This window comes from Lutjanus erythropterus, chromosome 16 (assembly GCF_056507025.1).
Source record: "Lutjanus erythropterus isolate fLutEry1 chromosome 16, fLutEry1.hap2, whole genome shotgun sequence".
Taxonomy (NCBI): Eukaryota; Metazoa; Chordata; class Actinopteri; order Lutjaniformes; family Lutjanidae; genus Lutjanus; species Lutjanus erythropterus.
In genome coordinates this window covers 25433676-25459299 of record NC_139332.1, presented here as the reverse complement: position 1 = coordinate 25459299, position 25624 = coordinate 25433676, and the positions used below count along the sequence as shown (strand labels likewise).

Here is a 25624-nt window from a genome sequence, read left to right as displayed (position 1 = left end):
ATATCTGCTTCAAGCTGCATTATAGTGTAGTCTCAATTTGGCTACTTCCTTTACCACGCTATCATGAAGCACACTTTGCACATTATGTGCTCACTTGCATAGTGTGCAAATTTCCACAGGGTAATGCTCTCTCCAGTTGGTGCAGCCGTTCTGCCCTTACAGGAAATGTTGACCGCAGAAATACACGCATTGAGACACAGCTAAACTCTACTTTACATACAGATGTGAGAGTGGTGTCAATCTTCTCAGGTAACTCCCAACAGGAAGGAGAATCATTCTATGTTGATCTATTCCTTTAAGAAACAGGATCAAGAGACGGTTTGCTTGATAAATGAGTGAAAATGAGATGTAAAGAAATTAAAAATCAATTCTAAAAATTGTTTATGAATTTCTGTTACAGTGATTGATTGGTTCAGCACCATTACCATCTTGCCAGTGTAAATTAATGTGCTGATATCAGTGCATTTAGTGTAAAAAATCCTATTAAATATAGAGAAGGCGCAGGAGTTGTTGTGAAGCACTAGCTTTAGAAAGCAGAGATGGATGCTGCTCCTCACTGTTGTCTAAGCTCCTTGCAATCCTGAGGTAGACTTCAGGAAACGGTTAAGAAGCAGAGACAGCAGCAGACCAATGAGGGAGGATCTGAGACGCTGTCTGTCGGTCTGTCTGTCTGCCAGCCTCCGTGCACTTGTTTTCCTCTGAAGTCGGCGTTATGATGTGTGTCTGCGTATTCGTCTCACGCCTCTGAGATGTGAGAGCCGGATAAGGGTTTGTGCATGTGTGTGTGTGTCTGTGTTGGCACATGTGTGTGTGTCCCATGGGTGCTTTCATGGACACACAGATGTTCGAGTGTGCATGTGTGTGTGTCTCTGCATTCCTTTGAGGAACACTGTTTCCCCCTGGTCTGACTTGGAGTTGAGCTAATATTTGTTGTGTTAGAAGTGAGAGCGGTGTGTCAACAGAAGGAAGTCAGGAGCCCAGGGTTACTTCAAGAAGACTCCATTTTCTTCCCATATGCATCCCCTCATCCCCTTCATCCATCTCTTATAGAAAGGAGGGAGAGATGCAAATATTACACTGGCACACACACACACACACATACTGTACGCACACAGTGCCTTTCAAGCCCCGCTAGGCATGGACATGGTGATTTTGACAGGCTTTTAGCAGAGCATCCTCCAGGCTACAGGATTGTCTGCAGCAGCGGGTTATTTCCCCCCTCTCGTCTCTCATCTCCTCCCTTTTGTCCACTCCTGTGCACACTCTCCTCTCCTCAGTCTCTGCTTCTCTGCCACCTTTGTTTTGTCCAGTCTTGGTCAGCAGCTCTCCTCTCCTCTGGGTCTACGGGTCAAACAGATGGAGTGACAGACAGACAGTGTGGAAGCTGCCCTCCCGTTGGCTTATTAGTTCATTAGCAGGCAGAGGTGCCTGTAACGGCAGCTCTTCTCACAGCTAATAGAGGGCATACATTGCTAGCTACTAGCTCATTATGACATTTCACCCTCCTTCTCGGTCGCTTTCACTTGCTCTCTCTGCGTCGGTCCCTCAGTCTCTTTCCCTTTCACTGCCTCTAAGCTTGGTGAGACCATGTAGGATCTGCTTGTTAAGGTGTCCAAATGAGGCTGTCTGTGTCTTTGTGCAAATACCCGTGTGTGTGTGTGTGTGTCCTTGAGTGTGACTGAGCATGAGGAGGTTTTACCAGTTATTCACCCTAATGATGAAAAGAGTCACATAGTGCCATCAAGGCCATGCTAAAGCCAATCGTGAGTTAAAAAAGAAATTTAAAAAGTAAAGTCTAAGAGTCTGAGTATGGTCTCAGAAATTGTTGTGATGTAGGATGCAAAAAATCAATGTCAAACAGCTGCATTCATTGCCACAAATGACAATTACAGAATAGTGTAACAGTATCGCAAGAAGAGAAAACTCATGAAAGGGACAGTTCACCCCAAAATCAAAAATTCATATTTTTCCCTGCCTGTGGTGTTATTCATCCATCTAGATTGTTTTTGGTGCATATTGTTCAGTTTTGGAGATATCAGCTGTGGAGATGTCTGCCTTCTCCTCAATATAATAGCACCACAAAGAAAGTAGTTCTGACAAGAGACAATGGCTTTGAATTTTTTTTTCTTTGAGCATCACAAGCCTAGTGCCATTTAGTCCCATTATACTGGAGAGAACGCAGACATCTCTATGGCTGACATCTCCAAAACTCTGCAACTTGCACAAATAAAAAAAGAAAAATCTAGACGGATAAATGGCAGTACAGGCCAAGGGGAAAAACGTTTTTTTTTTGTTGTTAACTTGGAGCGAAATGTCCCTTTAATTCAGAGAACTGATGTAGTAATGGCATTGCAACAGTTCCATAATGACGTTTTAGCATAATGTTACTCAAGTGGTCTGAAAGAAAACAAGATGTCTGCTCCTCCTGATGGCTCCGTTTTCAGGCTTTACAAATTCCTCCCTGTGACGGGAGACTTTGGCCAATCACAGATTCATAAATGTTGAGACTCATTCCCAAAACGTATGTTTGTGAAGGAGACTCGACAGTCAACCATCTTTGAGCCACCACTAAGAAGCATCAGTGACTTGATGACTCAACAGTCAGAACTGCTTAGTCCACTTTTAAACAGCACTAGCAATAAAAGAAGAAATTCAATTTTTTAATCTGTTGTAATTTTGTATACACACACACAAGCCTAAATTACATACATATGCACAAACAGGAGCGAGTGGGCTGCACACATACATATAGTCAGGCACCTCGCGCAGTTAAGAGTTCAGTGCTTTGCTCAGGAAGTGCACTGGCACCTCTCCAGTGACCAGTTCACACTCTGCACTTTGGTCTGGGTGGGACTTGAACTAGCGACCCTTTGGTTCCCAAGCTAAGTCCTTACAGACTGAGTTACTGCTGCCTCAGAATGACCCATCATAAGCAACTGTTCATACCAGTCCAAGGCTGTAGCAGCAAACTCACTGAGTGTATTGAATTGGTAAAGGGGTTTGTTTTATTTCCTGCAAATTACTTTTCATTTGAAAGAGGAAAAGTGTATTTCTTTTTGTCTCGCTTTAAAGGTAGAATAACAGGTAGGAGGTAGGACTTAAAATGGAAGCACTACTGTTGGGTCAAGGGTGATAATCGAGAAGGATTATTTTTGCACGAGTCTGTGTGTTGTTTTGGAAAAATCTTTCATGGTTTGCCTTTAAAGGTCAAAAGATCTGTGATCTGATGTGAAAACAGGCAATCAGACCGAAAAATACTGCAAGGAGCTGTTGTTGGTGGAGGAGTGTTGTTTCAGGTACTGGTCACAAGATCCAGAAAGTCTGATTTGATTAGTAGAGGCATGAGTTTGAATGTTTATCAGATGCCAAAACACTGCACAGCTGTTTTTAATACAATGAAACAGTATTTTACATTTAATCATTTTTGTTTGGGTGTTACGATCACCCTGTAAACAGTAGAAATACAGCATTCTTATGCCAAATTGTATGATCATGATCTGGCAATGCATTGCGACAAATGTTGAGCCAGGTTAAATGTTTTTTCATGGTGATGTTTTTTTGTGCCAGGGCCCTCAGTGTTGGCGCCTTCACTGCGTCAAGGCAGTGGCCTCAGTCAGATGAACGAACAAGCAGTGTTTTTTCATACAGGGCTACTGTTGGTGGGAATGTGCCCCAAGAAATCAGGCACATGGTCAACACCGTGCTTGCTTCTTGCTATCAAGACCAAGCTGAGTAAATAAGTCTTAAAAAGTGGCATGTGTCTGTATGTGTGATGAAAGCTGGGACAGGAGCATGTTTACCGCTGTGATATATCATCTTTTCTTTTGACAATGTTGCTATGGCAATGGCTTTTCTAGTCTAAGGAGCAATTATTTGAAAAATTCTGCGTTATTATTTATAGAATATATTCAGAGCAGGAATTGTAAAATGGATCCAGTTAGAAATATCCAATTTAGCAACTTAGAATTTCATCTTGAGAATGAATGTTAGATATCCCACAATGGAGAAGAATTTCTGAATCCCATCTATTATACAGCAAAAGTCTACTGACTGACTCATCCAAAAAGAAGAAACAAAAAGAAACCAAAAATGTGCTCTTTTTGTGACAATCTACAACCTAAACTCCTAAAGTTAATTAAAAACAAAATGCAATAATTTGCAAAAACTTTTTGACCTATATGTAATTGAATACTGCACAAAGACAAGATATTTAAAGCTCCAGCTGATTAAGTTTGACTTTTATAAACATGTCCCTGTCCCAGCTGTTTTGAAACGTGTTGCAGGCATCACCTTTTCTTTTAACAACGCTCAATAAGTGAGGAAACTAATTGCTACAGATTTGAAAGCAAAATTCTTGCTCCTTCTTGCTTGATAGACAATTTGAGGTGCTCAACAGTCCAGGGTCTCTGTTGTTGTATTTTGTACTACATAATGCACCACACATTTTCAATTGGCAGCAGGTCTGGGCTGCAGGCAGGTCAGTCTAGTACCTGCACTCTTTTACTATGAAGCTTCACTGTTGTAACACATGCAGAATGTGTCTTGGCATTGTCTTATTGAAATAAGCAAGAATGCCTCTGAAAAAGACGTTTGGATGCCAGCATATGTTGCTCCAAAACCTGTATGTAGAGAGCACTTTCTTGCTTACATCTTCATGTATTGCTGCCCATAAAGGCGACATATCTCTGGTGTCTTTGCGTTCGTATACTGTACTGCACACTGACTGTTACTCAGAAAGTGTTGGTCTCTTCCTCCATCTGCCACAGTTGTTCAAGGCCTCTTCTTTCTGAAGCTTTTTATAGTCCGCTGCAAGGTGTGTGACTTGGCCTCAAAGAATGACACTTGTAAAAGCAGGGCTAGTGGAAAGTTAAGCTTCATTTATGAAGAGCGATCGATTGCATCTTTGACGTATGTAGTCCTGAAAAAAAAATAAATAAATAAAAAATCTGTGTTTGATACTGGTTGTCATAGTGAAGTATTGCGAGCCTTGACTACACTGCAGTGTGGTTTTCAGGTGATTTAACAGATATAAACACCAGTGGAGATCAAACAGGCACCAGTGATAAGTTATTAACAATTAATATGGATTATTATCAAATCATTGATAAAGTGAATTCAGTTACTATCAATACAGAAGTTCAGAAAGCCTTCAAAAAGCTTTGTTATGGATCTCCTCACTATACTGTTATCACATTTTATTGATTGCTGGTTGCTATAAAAATTGTTTCCTACACAGGATTGAATCACAATTACTGCAGGTATTAAAGTTTTTATTGTCACTGGTTCATAAAAGCTTTTATATTTAGTGAATTCTGACATAAAACCCTAATTCCACAAAAGTTAGGATGTTGTGTAAAATGTAAATAAAAACAGAAAGCTATGATTTGCAAATCCTTTTCGACTTGTATTCAGTTTAATACGTGGCATGGCGTGGGTAACTTAAGGGTACATACTGTACAGGTTTTGGAGCAACATACGCTGCCATCCAGATGATGTCTTTTCCGGAGACGTCCCTGCTTATTTCAGCAAGACAATGCCAAGACACATTCTGCACGTGTTACAACTGTATGACTTTGTAGTAAAAGAGTCTGAGACCTGTGTCCTATTGAATATGTGAGATGCAGAGACACCAGACTGTTAAGCACCTGAACTCATATATAAAGCAAGAATGAGAAAACAACAATTAGCGTCCTCAATCTCCAAACACTTCATGAGTGTTGTTAAAAGAAAAGGTGATGTACCACCTTTTTTGGAGGCATCAAATTAAGAATGAGTGTATATTTACAAAAAGCAATGAAGATAATTAGTTTGAACGTAATATATCCTGTCATTGCACTGTGCTCAATTGAATAATGGTCGACAAGGTTTTGCAAATCATCGCATTCTGTTTTCATTTTCATTTTACACGGTGTCCCAGCTTTTTGAAATTGGGGTTTTAGATGGTGAGGAAAAGAGCGATGTTTTGGTTTGTAAAGAGGGATGAGTCAGTCGGTAGACCTCTGCTGTATAATAGATGGGATTCAGAGATTCTTCTCCATCATGGGAGACCAAACATTCATGGTCAAAATGAAATAATAAGGTGCTAAATTAGATATTTCCAGCTTGATCCTGCTCTGTATCTTTAATACAAATAACACTGCAGGATTTTTCAAATAATTGCTTCTTAGACGAGAGCAGCCATACCAAAGCAACCTCATAGAAAGTGGAACTTCTGCAGGCCTGCATCTGTCAGCTCACTGGTTTTCAGTGTCCAGTCTGCTTTGCTTGTCAGGGGATTGATGTCTGGATCAGCTCAGACTCTGTGATAAGGGCAGAAAGCAGAGACTACCTGTAAATGTCACAGGATTGATAAAGAGAGCAAAGTTTATCAGGGCTGCTGTGTCCGTGCACACGCATGCGTGTTTGTGAGTGATAGAGAAAGTCAGCTTTATCAAGTTTATATTGTGTACACATGCTTGCTAGGTTGTCAGATAAAGTCAGCAAAGTTTATAGAGTTCAAACAGGCCATTTCCTCCTCTCAGATCTGTACTGATTGGGTGTTGTAGTGTCGCTTGTACAGTTGAACGTCTCTAACTCATAAACACTTTGTTCAAACTGTTGAAACATGAAGGTCACAGAGAAGTCAGTGGACTTGTGTACACGCCAGTCTTAAATGAACAGGTCTTCTGGACATTCTTTACCTCAGAGCTCATCTGAAAGCGAGCATAACTCTTGGTTGGATGCGGCCTTAATGTTGTTGTTACACAAAAAGTTAGACTTAAGCTTATTCACTTTCTTACCAGGACTTAGATGAGAAGGGTGTGGTGGCATGACTCAGAAGGTAGGGGAACGGAGGAATAAAGGTAATTTATTATCATTATATAACACAGGGTTGTACAGGAAATTACAATCGTATTTTCTTCATGCTACACACAAAACACAACATCTATACAGATAATTAATTAGATTCAGAACAGAAGAGGATAAAGTATGAGACAAAAAGGAACAATATGAACAGTTATTTCCATATTTACTCCTCATCCTGTCAGGTCAATACGACCCACCAGTCAAGTGCAAGTGATCCAAAATGTTTTGGTGCAGGTCTCTGCAAGATGTGGTACAACAGTCTCTGGTTTCCCACTTCTTGGCCCATTTCATCAGTTTCATTTTCCTGAATGGACATCAGCCAGGGCAAACCTTAGGTTCCAGCTGTAGCATGGCTCTTATCCCTGCTCGCCTCCACTCCTCCTGGGGTGGTCTGCAGCGCTGCACCCAGCTAATCTGACTGCATGTTTGAAAGATGCCAACTGCATTTGTTGATCTTCTCAGAGACAGCTGCTGTTTAATCTAAACCCCATGCTTCCTTTTCCGATGCCTTCAAGTGCATTTCTGTCATAGGTGACACATATTTCAACAACAAAGCCAAAAAAAGAGAAGTTTTTAAGAGAAAGGTAGCAAAGTATGAAGGAGCCACCGACTGCAGCATCTGAATGGACAGCTGTTGCCATAGCCCTTACATACATATTGTTTTTTTTGTTTTTTTGGTATATTATTGTCAAAGAATTATATTTAATGCTAATTGGCTTACAGTACTTGCCTCCATCTTTCTTTATAGTTTCTCTTGCTATGTTTATTGTTATACACCAATATACCAAGGCAAATGTCTTCTGAATAAGAAGATTGTTAAACTTTTTTTTTTTTAACAAAAATGATAGAAATTGACTGGTTGCAACCTCTAAAATGTGAATATTTTCTCTTATTCGTTAGTCTTCTATGACTGTAAAATGAATATATTTAGGTTTGGAGCTGTAGTTGAACAAAACAAGACATTTTAAAAGATTAACATGGATTTTAGGAGCTTGTGATAGATGTTTTTTTTCTATTATTGCTAACATTCTACCAAATGATTACTGTTTAATTGGGAAAATAATCTCTGCATAATGTTACAGCCATTATATTCTATCTTAACAGCTTCTTGGTTAAAGAGAAATGAAAAAAAACAACTATAATTACCTTCCTACTTATGCACCACCCTGCATATTATTCCTCCATTTATTCATTTAACAAGTCAGGTGAAAGTGTTTGTTATAATTATAATGTCTTTGAAATCTGTGTTTAATGGGCTCAGGGGGAGTTAAAGCCTCTTTGTTAATGCTTTAGCTCTTTATGCATTCCTTCACACGTTTTCTTGCATGTCTGCGGGGTGTCATGTTATATGCCCAATTGCTCACTCTAATGCGTGCGTATGTATAATCAATGAATCAATGAATGCTCGCATACATTTGTAAAACATGTCTACTCATGCATGCGTGTGTGTGTGGCCTCTATCTCATTAGTGCCCTTTGTCACCATTTGATCTGTGGCCTTCCTCCTTTTGGTTCATTGTGCTCATATCGCCAGTGTGGACCTCATGGGTCGATGAATCGGCGCGCAGGCTGTTGCACTGGAGGGGGGTTGTGTTTGGAGGAGAAGAAGGCAAGAAAGGTTAAGATAAAGTTGCTTTGAACAAATTCTCTCTTTGATCAGGGGGCTCAGTGGTGAAAGGCCTTTTCTTCCAAAAGTCAGAGGCAGTTGAGAGAGGAGAGATGGAGATGCGTATTGTTCTATTTCATCTCGCCTCAGTCTTTCTTTTCTCCCCTCTGTCTTTCACACTGTTGTAAGGCTGTGTGTGTGTATTCCCTGCTTCTTTGTTATGGAGAGCGCCATGCAGGCCTCTCTTTCATGACTCCTCACAAACACACATATGCATATACAATGACTTAAAAGCACTGCTCGACACACTCACATCAGAATACTGAGTGCAATTGAAAATGCTGAGATGCAGCGGGCACGCAAAAATAGAAAGAAGACATTTTCTTTGCTCTCTGTTCTTGCTCTTACTGCAAAAATAATTTGTTGGTTCATCTATTAATTGAACAGAAAATGAAACTGCAGCAACTTGGATAATTAGTTCATCACTGAAGTAAATTATCAAACAAAACTGCCAAAAAAAAAAAACTTGCTTGTCCCAGCTTCCTGATTTTGAGGATTTGCTGCTTTCATGTGTTTTATATCAGTATAAATTAAATATTTGGGTTTAGTGCGAAAATAATTTGTTGCTTCATCCATTAATTGAACAGAAAATAACTTGGATAATTAGTTCATCCTTGAAGTACATTATTAAGCAAAATTGCCCCAAAACATGCTTGTCACAGCTTCTCAGTTTTGAGAACTTGCTGCTTTTATGTGTTTCATACCTCTATAAATTGAATATATTTGGGTTACATCCAAAAATAATTTGTTGGTTCATCAACAGAAAATTAATCTACACCAACACAGATAATAAGTTCATCACTGAAATAAATCAAGCCATCAATCAAGCCAAATTGCCAAAAAATCATCCCTATTCCCACTTTTCAAATTTGATGATTTGCTGCTTTTATGTGTTCTGTAACTCTATAAATTGAATATATTTGGGTTACGTGCAAAAATAATTTGTTGCTTCATCTATTAATTGAACAGAAAATGAATCTACAGCAACTTGGATAATTACTTTGATCACTGAAGTAACGTATCAAGCAAAATTGGCAAAAACTTGCTTGTTCTAGCTTCTCAAATGTGAGGATTCGTAGTTTTTATGTGTTTTATATCTGTATAAATGTAACATATTTGGGTATTGGGCTGCTGGTCAGACAAAACAAACAACCTGAAGATGCTACTTTAATTTTTATTGAGTTTTCAGCACGCACCAATACAACAGATTTCGAAGCAATACACTTCTGAAAAACAGTAATAGGAACAGTTATCAGGGGCAGTAAAGACACATATACATTATCTTTGACAGTTATTCCATAACTTAACACTTTAGTTCAGTTACTTGTTGGCATCATGTTTCATGTTTTTTTGTAATTTCAGCCTTAACGCTATGAAGCATTAAGTATGACAATATAAATTAAAATATCTAATACAAATATATAAAACATTAACTACTGACTTATCAATAATGGAAACAATCAAAGTTCCAACCCCACAAACCCTGTCCAAACAAATAATGTCTAAAACAGGCGTTAAATTGGGATAGAAATAATTTCTCTTTGCCATTTTCTTAGCTTTCTTGCAGAATAGCTTTTCTCTGACATTAACAAAAAAAAAAAGAAAGACTTATTTCCTGTCAAGCCAATTGATTATTTCCTCCCTTCCAACTTCATTCAGCCTCAGGTTTATCAGACAGCATCCTGGGAGCAGACCTGGAACTGTAGCAACCAGCTTAATGGCTGCAATACACACAAACACACTGGGATGATATATTGTGTGGTCTCTCTTTGTACTCTTTTCTTCTAAAGCAGGACTATCAGTGTAGAGGCCGACCACAGATTGGTGAATAGGAGTTGAATGGATGTTACCATGGATGCATTTATAGCTATTCCAGTCACACTCTCAAAACATCAATGGCTCCGTGTACCATACAAACACTTGTATGACAGCTGTAATATTTAAGTGGCAAACATACATTTTCCTCTGCAAGCAACTTAGAGGAAAAAAGAAAAAAAACTAATTTTTTTTTTATCTTATTTCTTGTTAAACTGACACACCATGTGAGGAGGAGGGTCTTTTTAAACAAACAGGCTCTGTTAAACTGTGCTCCTTTCAGCCAATCACTCCATTAAGCCGGAACACAAACATTCCCACCACTCGGGCTCGTTGTCTAGACAACGACGCTAAGGGAGGGGCTACACGTTCTGATTGGACAGTCACCTGTGTGTCTGTGCTTCTTTTAACTCATAACATTTTTAGTCACAGCTCCGGGGATGGTAGCGTTGATCAGTCTGTCCACAGCTTCGGTCTAGGCTGAAATTCTGAACAGTCATTCTTGGTCCTGAGTGGATGAATCCTAATGACTTGGGTGAACCCTTGACTTTTTTTTTTTTTTTTTAGCGCCACCATGTGGTCGGCATTGTGCTTTATCAAATATCTCAACAACTACAGGGTGGATTGCTGTGACATTTGGTGAATACATGCTGAATACATTAAATACTCTCTGTACTCTTTGTTTGCAGTATCAATACTCTGGTATCTAGGCGATATATCAGTATTATACCAATATCATGATATGAGGCTAGATTTTTGATATTGTTATATAGCACAAGTGTTTTTCTAGTTTTAAAGGCTGCATTACAGTAGTTTAACTTACATCAATGTATTATATTCTGTAAGATCATCATATGTTTGCACTATTTGGGAAATTATGGTGTGTTATTTTTAAGCATAAAAAAAAATTACTTTTTGTACAGACATGCCCCTTCAAGGAGAAATCTGGAATGTATTTAATGGACTGAGATTGAGGAAACATGTTAAGTTGAAATACTGGGTTTTCTGACAGCAATGCTACGGCCAGTTTGTTCTCCTTTGAAATTTCTATTCTGGGCTGGAACAGCTGCTTTTGTTTGCCCGTTTCACGTTCATTAGACTAAAAATTAATGCTGAATGTTTGCAGAATGATTAAGTGTCTGTTTAGGACTCATATGAAATTAGAAAGAGTTTAAATTGAGCAACATGTCAATGGAGTCTGACAGGCGGTCACTGAACTCCAACTCCAGAGTGTGTAACAGAGTGTGTGTGATAAGTGGGCACAAATGTTTTAGAATTGGTCCAGTAGACCATTTTAACATATTTGTTCACGTCCAAACTAACTAATCGAGATAGCCATTGATCTAAGAGGTTATATTAGTGTTTTTGTCAAAAGAGTATGGCGGCTTTGAAGAAAGTCATGTAACAGCTTCAGTTCCCTGTTGGGACAGGCTGTTTAGAAAGGCCTGTCTGACAAAATTCTGAAAATAAGGATCTCTGCAGACACTTACAGTAACAGTCTGAGCCAAAAACAAGCATTTTTAGTCAGGGCAAATTAACACCAGCCACCAGCCAAATGCTGGTAAAATATGCAAAAAAAACAAAAAAAAAAACACACTTTCAGTCTTGTTGGATAGGAAGCACTTATTGTAAAACACGGGATGATCTGTTGATACTAGCCATCTCTTTGGCACACACTCAAATGAACATTTGTGTCTGCGCTGTGCGCTCATTCCTCCTTTATAGCAAATACAAGAGACAGATTGTTATGTGGATTGTCTTGACAGCACATTGTGGTTTCAGAATGGCAAATTTACCAAAGATTTGGTAAACACACTGCAGATGAGCTTTTAAATTGCTACCCAAGAGATTTTATGTTTGCCAGTGAAAGAAATAATCACTAACTGAAGTGTTGGTGTCAAAGCAAAGAGGTTGAGATTAATGATTTAAATGCTGGAAGAGAAAGTTAGCCACCAGACTTTATGATTCATAGCTGTCGGTAGAAAACTGAAACAGTGAATGTGGGCTTTGTGGAAACAGTGGAAGGCCTTCATTTCGTTGCTGTGATGTAGTGCAGAATTAAAACTTTTACATGTGTATTAAAGCCGACATTAATCCTCGACGCCTTGTGTTATCTTGTTGTTTTGCAGATAGCACAAGCAGCCAAGAGTTCCTCTCAGGCTGACGACTTGTACCTGGACGACACAGGCTCAGGAGGTTACTACCCTGAAGATGATGATGACTTTAACTCAGGGTCTGGCTCAGGTATGACACATTTACACACCCGCACATCCTCAGCAGGCAATTACCCAGAGGCGTGATGACATTAATTTGCAAGTCTGCTGCACGTACGTTTTATGAGCACTAAGTTTTTCCATCTTTCACTGGCAGACTAAAGCCATCACCTTCCTCTGCTCTCTTCCTTTCTTTGTCTTTTCTTTCTTTCACCACCTTTCTCTCTCTCTCTCACTCGGTTTCAACTGAGATTGCCTTGTCACCCAGACTGCCGTGGGCAAGTGTGCAAATTTTACATGTCTTTTTTTATTACCTCCTCTACTCGACTTGCTTTAAGCACCTTTACAACGCTCATTCCCTTGTCAAAAGTAACTCTTCTTTTTTGAGAGAGTTGTACAACTGCAGTGAGGGGAGGTCATGTTGGGTGAAAGGAGGCGGGACTGTGATCAATAGCCCTTCCAATACTGTATATACGCCCTATTACTCTGCCCTGCCATTCTGTGGTCTATAGGAGATTTAAACTGTAAATAATACATTACAATTAAATGCACAGAGTGTGAAGTTAAGTAAGACAAACTACATGACTGCGGGCATAAAATATTGATAACATGCAATCCCATATTGCGCATACTTGCACATACACACAACATACTGCATTTCTACACTCAGTGAAGTGTTGTACTGTAATTACTGTAATATTAGACGTACCGAGGCATTTTACAAACTGCCCTTTAAATGAGACATTATTTAACTGTCACCCTCTTTCCCCTAGGTGGAGGTGAAGAAGTGATGAAGGAAACAGTGACTCTCAGTACGGTTTATATTGACCCCAGAGCAGCAGAACCCACCCAGGACTCCACCAAAGATTTCACCCCCCGGGTGGAGACAGCCACGGTCAGAGAAAAGGCCAGGGACAGCACACCCAGGAAACCACTCAGAACAGAGGTGAGAAGTGGAGCCCGACCAACACAGCAGTTTTGAGGCTGATGATGATAACCTGTAACATCAGTATTTTTAGAGCTGCAACGATTGAGCGATTAATTAATTAACTAGAAAGAAAGAATGAAACGAAAATTAACTACAGAATCAATTGTTTTAATAATGTCTCAAAAAAAAGTCAAACATTTGCTGGTTCTAGCATTTTAAATGTGAGGATTTTCTGCCTTTTCTTTGTCTTCTATGATAGAAAATGAGGAGTCTTTGGGTTTTGGACAGTTGAACAAAACAAGCAATTCTTACTGAGAGATAGATGAGAAGATTGGCGCTGCTCACACATTTGTTTGCTGAATAAGAATTCTGGAGAGAACTAGGAAATAATTAGCTCAGCATACAAACTGAAATTCAGGGAAAACAGCTAGCCAGGCTCTGTTTAAAGGTAAAAAAAAAAAAAGGTCTCTTGTTATCACAGAGAGGTTGCCAGGCAACCAGCGGAGACTCCAGGAAGTCGGCGTCTTCATCCGAAAATCTACACTGACACGCTGTTTAAAGGACTAAAACAGTTTGTGAGGTGCAGACTATTGGGGGGGGAAATAATGCAATAAGCAAGCACTGGACACTACCCTGGCATAAATACCCCATAATGCAATGTTGTAGTGACAACAAGAACAACAGAACAGACATACGCAGATGGCGATAACTTAAATTTTCACTTTGCTAGGCAACATTCATCGTTGGCACATGTTACCATGGTTATGTGTATCCAGGGATGCTGAGAAACATTTGTAGAACTGTGAGTATTTTAAATGATAGTACATGTTTTGGGTATGCTGTACTGTACTGTACAGTGTGTCATTTTGGATGCAGCAGCTGTAGGTAGCATTTAGAAACACAGTACAGATTAAACAAATGAAATATAATGTGTCAGTTCTTGAAAAATTTGGACAGAGCCGGGCTAGCTGTCTCCCTCCTGCAAGGCTAAGCTAAGCCAGGAATCTCCTGGCTGTCGTTTCATATTTAGCTTCAAGAAATTAGCTGTATCGATCCTCCTCTGAGGCTCAGCAAGCCAGCGAATAAGCATATTTTCCAAAATGTTGATCTACTCCTCCAGGTAGACATGGACTGTATTTGAAACTTGACACTGATGTGATACTGCTGATGCTCTGATGTATATTTGTTCCACCTAGAGGACACGATGGTCAGAGCGGCTTAAAAGTCCACAGTCACAAATGAATGTAATTTCTTGATGTATATGAATCTCTTTAAATATCACATCCATTAACATTTTCAACATTTCTTCCAGTCTTAAAGTCTTGCCATGTGCTTTAGTTTAACGTCTATATTATATTATGACATAATGCAACTTAAGGTCATATTTAATTATGGTGGCTCTTTTGTAACCATCGTGACTCAACACAAAATGACACTTTACCTCAGTGCGTCTTTAGCTGACCCAGCATACCATCAAATCCCCTGTAATACCAGGAGCTGCGAGGTTGCTTTCAGGATAAAGATCAAGTGCTCACGTCAATTCTCAGTGTTTTTGCTCTATTGCAAATTATGGAGGATTACATCTCTCTCGGACATAATCACATATTCTGGAACCATCTGAGATCTCACTTCTGTGTTGCACTCCTACTGTACTGTACTGGATACTACATCTGTTTGGGATTAGTCGTCAAGGTCTCAACCCCCCTAAGCCAAGCCTACCTGGCCCTGTTCCATTTTTTTCCCCTCTTGCTTCTGCCACTACTCCCTTAGCCAAATGCACTGGCTCAGTTCCATTTAGGTCCTTCTCTAGTGTTGTTGCAAAAAGCATAGGATGCATGGGCCCGGATCTATTCCAGATACTTTGCTTCTTTTCCTAGACTCCCGGAAAAACCTTGGGGTCACTGGCTCTGTTGTCATTGCCTGTGTTTTTGAGCCTTGCACTAAACTGGATTTGTTCCATTTTCCTGTCTGGCCTGCCCCTATAGGTTTCACTGGCCAGGTTCCATTTTGGCCCTTTGAATAGACCTTATTGCTATGTGGATCCTCAGTTTTTTATTTAAGGACTGGTTAGGAACAGTTAGTGTCTTTCCAGTAGTAAGATTAGAAGATTGATCCCTGACACATGTCTGTACGTTGAATATGAAGCTAGAGCCAGCAGCCAATTAGCCTAGCTTAGCATAAAGCTCGACTGGCTCTGTCAAGTGTAACAAAATCCATCTAAGTTGTTTATATCTTGTTTGTTGAGGGACTGTTTCCTGGCCAGTGCAATTACTTCCACGAGTCTCTGCTGGTTTCTGGTGGTGCAAGAATTCAAGAAATCACTGCACCCATGCAAAAAATAGTCCCAGACACAAACCCTTAAAAAACCACAAATTGCCATGTTTATACATCGATTTTGGCACAGTCAAACAAATGATTTATAACATCTTAGAGAGAGCATATAAGGTGATCTTAGGCAGACAGAGCAAAGCTAGCTGTTTTCTTGTTTTCACTCTTGATGCTAAGCTAAGCTAACCATCTGCTCGCTGTAATTTCCCATTAAACTGACTGCTATGAAAGAGACATTAATCTTCTCATCTAATTCTCAGCGAGAAAGCAACCAAGCATATTCCTCAAAATGTCAAGCAATTTCCTAAATATTAACAGCCATGAATGTACCAGGGAGGAATTTTAGGTATTATGCCAGAACATCCGAATGAACCCGAGGAATATTAGAGGGCAGAATGTGAAAGTCACCTGTCAATTAAGCAACCTTAATCATTTTTCTTCCCTTTCTCTTGCCTGCTTCCCCTCCTGCCTTTCTTGTACTCACACAGGCACCAGTGCCAGTTACAGAGGACATGCTGAGGAACCAGCTGACTAGTACGACTAGTGCCCCCGGCTCACCCCAGGAGGCTGTTGAGGTCCGCACCGAAAACCTCTTCCAGAGGACAGAGGTGCTGGCAGGTATGTGTCAAAATAAACTGCAACAGACATCAAACCACCTCACCACATTTATTGAATAAAAATTATATATTGTCAACTTAACTTATCAATTTGCATCAACACACTGTTGTATTGTCAAGCAGTGTTAATTTACTTAAATGTAATGACATTTCAATGATAAAAATAACAGTTATGATGATTCTTTAAGGGAATCATATCCAAATAATATGGAATGTTAATATCTATTACTATCAGTACTATAACTATCTAATACTATTAGGGAATTTGATTGACAGCTAACGTGTGTCATGGTAGCCCTCGCACATAGTAAGTCCTGAAGGAAGAAGAAAACAAACAATGCTTGTGGAATTATTTCAAAGATATGTGTTTCCTTGCATATCAAATGATTACATTTCCTGTAATGTTACAGTGTTGCAGTTGCAGGACTGTTTTCCCTTTAGCGACTGATAATCTTGAGTCTGTGATCAGCATTTGTTACCCTGTGCTTGCTGTTACAATTGCTGTGCTTACATTATCAATAAGCACAAAGTTAGCCTACTCACTGGAGTGTTAACTGACCTGCGTGTGAAGCCCCCGTACATAGAACAAAACATTTGGAAACACAAGAGCCCAAAAAGTTTCTAAATAGATGAGATGGATCCCCCCTGTCCTCACAGGTGTATAAATTGACCTGGATAAGAAGCATCAGCAGTGCAAAATAATAAAATGTTAGCTTCTAGGGCAAAAGACAGACCCCGCTTCTCTCTCCTCGCATAAAAAAAGCAGTTGCAGCCATATGACAGCATCTGCTTTTAGGTACATATAGGGGAAACAGTGCTTCATATCTTGTTTGTTTAAGATGTAAACAAACAGAGGTGTAAAATACAATGTGATTTTTATTGGGCATCATGACAAGGCTTCAGGAAGTCACTGCATCTGGCCAACCAGCACATAACCTCCTGTAAAACCACAACTTGTAATTTTTGCAATCAGGTTTATGTATCCAGACTTTATGTTAAGCTAAGCTAAGCTATGCTAATGTCTCTCAGCTTTAGCTTTATACTTATTGTTCAGAATGGTATCCATCTTCTCATATAACTCTTGACAAGTGTATTTCAAAATTGTGGCACTATTCCTTTAATATTTCAGCTCATAATTAAATGATCTCATTTAAGTTTGATGAACCACCAATAAATTATTTGTTTAGTATTGTTGTTTTAATGTAGTTTGCTGTCTAATGTCCTAAAATTCTGTACATTAGAGCAGCATATTTCTGGTAAACAGCTAAGCCTTAGAATTCTCTGAAATATTTTCCCTGATGTCTCCCACCTGATCCACTTCTCAAAATAATTACTTTTAATAAACTCCATCTGTGTCCCTCCGTGGGACCTTGCAGAGTTCACAGCATTGTGGGTGTTTCAAGTGTGCGCGCTGCTCACTTTGACTACATGAAAAAGGGTGGAAAAAGGAAATTATCGGACTCGAAATCACTGTGTTCTCTGATGCCGTCTCTCTCTCCCTGCGCGTCTGATGCAAAACATTGATTGGCACCTCATTTTTACTTTGTTGTGTCATCCATCTGGTGTTGGCAATATGTAGGAACAACATCAACACGGACGAATTAGGACAGCTTCAGTCAGACGAGAGCTCAGCTCACATCTCTCTCCTATTGATAGTCTCATTTCATCTTTTGCACATTGTTCTTGGATGATGATAGAAAAAAAAGAGTACTGCCAGTAAAAATTCTATGGATGAAGCCTTTATATATTATACCTGGGTCACGTCTGCTCATCTCTCCCCTCTCGCCTTCTCTACCTTGTTCTCTTTACCCTTCTGCTAGATTATCACCATTACTCTTCATCTCCCGTATGACTTCTATAAAAATAATTGCCCATAATCTAATTTTCATTTATTCGCTCTGCATTGCGTTACTGCTTCTTGGAGCTCAGCAGCAGGGTGTGTGCCATGATCTTTACCCATGAGGCCGTGGGGGCCAGTCAACATGTGGAAACCTAAAGTGGAGCAGAGGGCAGATTGTAGCACCAGCAGAGACCTTAAACAGATTAGGAAGCTATAAAGAACCTCATACAGGCATAATTGAGAAGGAGAGTGAAATAAGCCCATGTGGTGAGTTAGGAGCATTAGTGAGGAGAGTCTGGGTCGAAGCTGGAGGGGGGGGGGGGGGGGGGGGGGCAATTCTTAATACTGCAGATTTCCTGTGATGTCACATTACAGTTGGCCAGTTGATTCATGATTTGTCCTCTACACAAAGTTAAACCTACAGTATGTCCGACAGTCTTATGTGGACATTTAGATCCACTTAGAAGCAGCAAAACGTATTTTAGGCACCTAAAAGAAAAAGATCCACCCTAAAAAATTTATATCAGTTTAAGTGTACACTACGCCCTCAGACAGCCTTTTCTCCAAACCAACCAGACTCTGTTGGCAAAATCGGTAATTAGTTTGTGTTGCTGTGTGACTTCATTGTTTTAAAAGGTTAGTTCAGATTCACCAAAGTAACACAATAACACAAACAAAGTAACTGATTGAGGCAGTGGTACATTTGCCATGTCTTGCAAAGTAAGATTACTGTTTTTGCCAAAGGAATCTGGTGGCTTTACAGGGAGTGAAATTAGGCTTATATAATAGCGGTTCACCATAAGGAAAGGCTGTCTGGCAGCAAGCTAAAGAAGTGAAAATATTATAATATATAAGTATAGCACACACTAAGTAGCCAAATATTTCTCTCTCTAAAGCTATCAAACTCCGTTCAAATCAGTCATTTGGCCTTGCAGAACACAGTAGTCACTGGCGTACCACTGCCTTGATTGGTTAGTTAGATTATTATTTTTTTAGAGTGGATGTCTGACTAAGAACTCTAAGTTCCTGTGGACATCATGCATGATCATGACAACACATCCCAAAAAATGTGAAAACATGGCTACGCAACGTGAGTAGCAAACGTGGGCAGGTTCTATTTTATGGATGCAAAAGTGATGTCATTGCTGATCCTCCAATCTCTTCTACACATACCTTAATAATTCACCAAAGGACTCATCATAACATTAGACTGTAATATCACTCGAGTTTATAACTGATAGTGACAGATAGTGAATGAGAAATCTCGAAGATTCACAAGCACTGTAGTGCATAAAGACATTTGAAACGTTTCCGAATTCTAAATTAAAGTTGCGCTCCATTCGTTTTACTAATCAAGATCAGTTTATTAGTCATGGTTAGTATTACTCATCCTGTTAAAACAGCTGGAAATTGTCTGACAAAAAAAAGAGTATAATTACCTATTATCTGAAGGCCTTGACACTGCAAAAAGATAGAAATGGTTTAATAAAAGATGCCGTTAAGATGCATTTTAGGAAGTGTAGTATCTAGTGTTTTTTTTTTTTTTTTAGCTTGATCCATAGTAGGCACCAAAAGTCAGGATATGTTAGGATATATGCCTCTCTCTCTCTCTCTTTTTTTTTTTATCTGTCTCCCAACATTTGTGAAGCACAATACTAAATAGCTGGAGCACCCACATAAAAAGACTATTTAGGAACACATATAAGTACCCAACTGACATAGACTTTTCACAACTTTATATTTTGTCACAAACTCCAAAATGATTCTTAAAACCTCAAACTTTCCAAAAAAAGATCATCCAACCAAAAGAATTCAAAAGACCTTGAAGGACCTTCCGGCTGGGTGTTTGTCTGTGTCGCTGTCAATATTTAAGTCTTGAGATGAGATTCATCAGCCAGTTCGAGAACAGAAATAGGATTTAGTTCATGCCATGCTGGACTGGTTGTTGTTTGTTTGTCCCCATTGGATTTATTCGCCCGACTGTTAAGCAATGGAACCAATACCATCAGCTCCTTCTTAAGCCCCAATCCGCAGTCACTGATTGGAATACAGACCATGTCGAATCAGCACAGGACAACACGGCTCAGCGTACCAATCAAGGATCGGAGCTTTAATATCCCCTAAGTGGAACACTAACTTTTAAACGCACCGGCAGGACACAGGTTAGAAGAGGTGAAATTAACCACGGAAAATGATTGACTTTGTGTCTCTCGGGACAAATTGAGGGTTTTTCCACCGGCATTAAGTAACTGCATTGGTTTCAACACTCAGACGGGACGGTTCCCACTTGGTTTCACCACATTTAAGGCCTCGGTTTTGATCATTTGCTGGGGAGTTGCATTAGTATTTAAATGTGTTGCGGCATTAGCTGATAATGATGCTAAAATTAACAGTGTTGTAACTGACTGCACAAGACGGAATACAAGTTATCTTAGACTGTAAGGAGGATTTCAGATAATGAGAAGGGCTTTCTTTAGGATAAATTTAAAGGAGTCCTATTATGCTCATTTCCAGCTCTATATTTTCATTGACGCTGGCACGGCGTCCCTTAGTTTTGTGCACTGAAGGTGGCAACACTGGTGGGTAATGTCAGCAAATAGGACCGCTAGCTGTGCTAACTACTTAATGGCAGCAAAGTTGCAGTAATTTTTGTAACAAATAAAGGTTTCTGTCCATCAAGAAACTCCACAGATCACAGCACAGGCCGAGCTGGAGCCGCTGTAAATCACCTTGGTATGAAAAGACAGAATAAGTGGGTTGTTGGGTGCATCCCTGTACTTCTTGCGTGTGCTGTATCTGGAGCAGATGACAAATTAAGGAGTATGCGGCAAGTTGATGTCACCTTTTCACTGAAAGTAGAGGAAAAGCATTCGGAGCAGTTGGAAGCTTTTTGATCACAAGGATTACTCTGACATACGTTTACCTCATTACCTGAAACTTTGGCCACGTATAATATGAATATCTGACCTTGTAACATTATGAGAGAAAAATTAGGGAAAGCTTAATAATAATGACTTTTTGAGTATTGATGGTTACCTTCCTTTTCCTGTCTCTCTTGCAGCTGTTATTGCAGGTGGCGTGATCGGCTTCCTGTTTGCCATCTTCCTCATCCTCCTCCTGGTCTACCGCATGAGGAAGAAGGATGAGGGCAGCTACGACCTGGGAGAGAGGAAACCCTCCGGCGCAGCCTATCAGAAGGCCCCAACCAAGGAGTTTTATGCATAAAAGCCGGCCTCTCCCGTCATCAGAACGACAAATCGCAAGTGACTGTCTAAAAAAACGCAGTCCGTGACAACAGCAAACCTGTTCAAACACAAGAAACAAGTTGATTAAGGAAAAATAGCATAAAGGAAAGCTTTTGCATAGAGTATTGTAATTAAGACCTTTTCTTTCTTCTTTTTTTTTTTTAAATGAAAACCAAGCATTTCTCATTTTATGGCAAATCTCAGTGTATTTAAACATTTTGTGTATTATTTGAAAAGGCAGAAAAAATAAAAACAGGATCTGTAAAGGCGAGGAAACTAATCGCATCTGTCTTCTGTCAAAGGAGCTGTTTTTAGTCGCTGACTACTTTTAACTGTAGCAGTATGTTATTTGTAAAGAAAAAAAATTTAAAAGTGGAAATAATTGAATATAATTATTCTGTATCAATCCTGCTTTCATTTTTTTCTTTTTATTTTGTCCTAGCATGTCTGATGTTGATCTCTAAAGGTGTATTACATTAATTTATCTTTTCTCTGATGTTAAAAAAATGCCTTTGTAGTTTTGATGAAGCTCTTTGGTCTTCATATTAACGCTGTTAACGGTCAATGTAAATGTTCTCCCTTCAGGTTACAATGTTTATTATTTGCTCTCACATCAGTTTTTTTAGTCAAACGTGAGCATTTTCATTATGTCTTGTTTATTTGTTTGTTCTCTTCTCAGTGTAGCCTTTTATTTTTCTTCTTTTCGACAGCGTTTTATTTTCATACCAGGTCTTTAAAAGATTAAAAATAAGTGTGTCAGGGCTCGAGAAAAAATCACAAATCTTGCTTCCGTTTTATGTTCCGCCGAACTTCTTTTCTATTTAAACACATTCTCGTTCACATTGCACAATCACTTGCTTTCGCTTCCCACTGCTGTCGTGCAGCTTTGCGTGTCTGTAGAGTGTTTTGGGGTGAAGTTTCTTCTCCGTGGCTTGTGGTGTTTTTTTGGCCCGTAGCCACCTCCACCTCCCTCCTCAATGTGTCCCTTGAGTTTACTGACGGCACCCAAACTCTGCTAGCACCCTTTCACCCTTACATCTCCTCCCCCTCTCTGTGTTTACCCTAACCTCCCTCACTCCCACCCTCTTTTTAATCAGATTGGAGCACGGCCAGTCGAGTTGTCAACCCCCAACCAACCCCCAACTCACACTCGTTTTTTTTTTCCGGTTGTGTGGAACCACCCGGGTAGCCTGGTGTTATTGTCCCAGTGTTGATGCTTCAGGCCCACTCGGGGCCTGCTACTGCTTGGATGCAAACGCACCAGGCCAGGGCCGAGTCCCCACATGCAGAGCACATACCTCTGCAGCAAACAGCACCAGAACCCCCCGTAGAAACCTAGTTTCTCTCAGAGGGGTTGATAAATAAGTCTGCACAGAAAATGTAGGACTCCAGTGTTATGTCTGAATAGTCTTTGACAAGACACTCGCGTTTAGGGCTATTCATGTTTTTTTGTAGTGGTCAGCGTAGGCATTTCAAAAGAGCTTCAAGATCAGATTGTTTACTAGGTTTAAACACCCACAAACACCTACAAAAGGTGTTTGTTGTGATGCTATTTTGCATCCCCAACTGAGTTGAAAGGCAACAAAATGGCCACATAGCTGCATCAAATGAAAACAGAGGTTACGGTCACATTACAACAAGAAGTTATTGTATTCTCCTTTTTTAAACATCACATTAACATAATCTAAAGAGACAAAAGGTGTTTGTTTTGATGCCATTTTGCATCCTTAGATGACTTAAATGGCCACATAGCTACAGCAAATGAAAATACAAGTTATGAAAACATGAAGTTACTGTACTCTCTTCTTTTTTCTAACATTACATGAACTTGTTCTAAAGAGACATGCATTTAAAAAACCTACTGAAGGTGTTTGTTTCGATGCCATTTTGCATCCCTAAAAGAGTTAAAAGGCCACAAAATGGCCACACGGGTTATGGTCAGATGACAGCAAGAAGTTACTGTGTTCTACTTTTTTTAAAAAAAACATTTCATTAACTTTATATAAAGAATGGCACATGTTTTAAAACCTAAAAGAGGGGTTTGTCTTCATGCCATTTGCATCCCCAAATGAGTTGAAAGGCCACAAAATGGGCATGTAGCTACATCAAATTAAAATAGCGGTTACAGTCACATGAGAACAAGAAATTACTGCATTGCCCTCGTTTTAGCAATTAATTAGCTTAATCTAAAGAAATTCTAAACAAATTTTAAAACTGACAAAATGTGTTTGTTTTGATCCCCAGAAGAGTTAAAAGGCCACAAAAAGATGGTAGCTACGTCAAATTAAAATATGGGTTACTGTCACATGATGAATTACTGTATTGTCCTCTTTTTTTTAGTTTAACTCGCTCTAAGAAAACACGTTTTGTCCGGCAGGTTTGTGAAGTTGCCTTTTTCAGCTGTACAGTAATGTGAAGTAGATAGATGCTGTCACATCGTCTAAACTCCACCCACATGAAGCTGTTCGTCCCTCGACCTCTTCATCCCTTGTGTTCCTCTACTTTTATTCCCCCCGTTTCTGTTGTCCGTTCTCGTCATAGGACTTAAGGTACTGAACTATACTGAAAAACCCAAAGACTCACAGTATTTCTACTCCCACCATCCTCTCATACCCCCCCACCATGGCCACATCATGTTGTTTCCTCATTCTCTTTTTGTCACTCTTTTACTTTTTTCTCTCTCTCTCTCTATTAGAGACCTGACCTTTGAGTCCAATTGCTTATTAGTATATGAAAAGATATATAAATATATATAAATGTATATTCACAAATGTTTTAAACCTTCAAAGTGCCTACCATTTGGAAATGTTCTTGCTCAAGGTGAGCATGTGGCAGGTGTGTACACGCAGGAGGGGTGTAAACGACTTGACTGGCATTCTGTGAGCATGGATGACTGTAATGGTAACTTTTTTTTAGTCTTACAAAAGCTGACAGTATTGTACCTATAAGTTGAAACAACACTACTGAATAAACATTGTGGCCTAATATCCAACTGTGTCTGCCGTTCTGTTGTAATATCACACTTGTTTTTTCCTCCCTAAACTGTTGATTGTGTGTTTATAGTGAAATATTTCGGTAAATCAACACTGAATCACACATGAAGCCTGTAGCTCCTCTGTTGTCAGTTCAGTCATCCTAGTGTGACTTCAGGGATCTCGGTGAAAATTAAATTTTATGGTTATGTGATGGATTAAATTACTTATGAAGCAAAAATGCAAAACATTAATTTGTTGCAGCTTCTCAAAGTGATGGTTTAATGCTTTTACCCATCTTAGTAAAGGTGCAAACTGAATGTCTGTTGGTCAGAAAAAGAATCATTAATGTCACCATGGGAAATTGTTACCACCCTATTTTACGACACATTAAAAGATAAATTATTAGATTAATCTGAATCAAAAAGGATTTGTAGTAGTTGCAAAGTTCCAACTCAGCAGTTTTGCACTAAGCTATAATGTGATTCAGAATAGATTTATCCTTCAAGCATATATGTGATTGGTCCTTCATCACCTAAAAAAAATACTTGAAACATCGGACGTTTTGGGAAATACGCTTATTTGCTTTCCTTCTGAGAGATGAGAAGATCCACACTGCTCTGTGTGTGTTAAGTATGGCTGAAGCCAGGATTAGTTTAGCATAAAGAATAAAAACTAGCGTGCGTGTCTCTTTCCAAAGGCAAACAATCAGAATTTTGTAAAACTTTGAGCAGAGACAGGCTAGCATTAAAAGTTGCAAGGAGGGACTAGCTTAATTAGCTAGCTTGGCTCTTTCCAAAATAAAAAAACAGATTAAACAAACTATACAGCACATTACCCTATAAGATTTAGAGGTGCAAGTGGGCAGCTTTTGTTTTACTTCACTTTGTTTCTAGTCTGTAAGTTAGGCTATGGCTCAGCTAAACTTCACTTAACAGACAGACGTGAGAGTGGTATCAATCTTCACATCTAATGCAAAGCTAGCAAGTTAGTATGACAAGCAATTGCTGCATCAGTCATGCTGCTCTGTTGTAATTAAGAGGAGTTCACTGTTTTGTTTTTCTGTGTTTAAATTAGTTACTGCCTCTGGGAAAAAGATTCTCTGGACTTGTTAGTGAGTGTTTCTGTTTTGAGGAGGCACACAGGGTGGAACAA

General features: G+C 39.4%; 1 protein-coding gene across 1 annotated transcript in view; it reads left to right on the top strand.

Moving 5' to 3' along the window:
* sdc2 (syndecan 2) overlaps nucleotides 1–21773 on the top strand; it is a 67555-nt gene extending 45782 nt beyond the window's left edge. The window contains exons 2-5 of the mRNA XM_084738736.1: nucleotides 12456–12570; nucleotides 13313–13485; nucleotides 16284–16413; nucleotides 21314–21773. Coding sequence (XP_084594862.1) covers nucleotides 12456–12570; nucleotides 13313–13485; nucleotides 16284–16413; nucleotides 21314–21477 — 582 coding nt within the window. The 3' untranslated portion in view covers nucleotides 21478–21773. The remainder of the gene's footprint in view (nucleotides 1–12455; nucleotides 12571–13312; nucleotides 13486–16283; nucleotides 16414–21313) is intronic.
* The last annotated feature ends 3851 nt before the right edge of the window (nucleotides 21774–25624 follow it).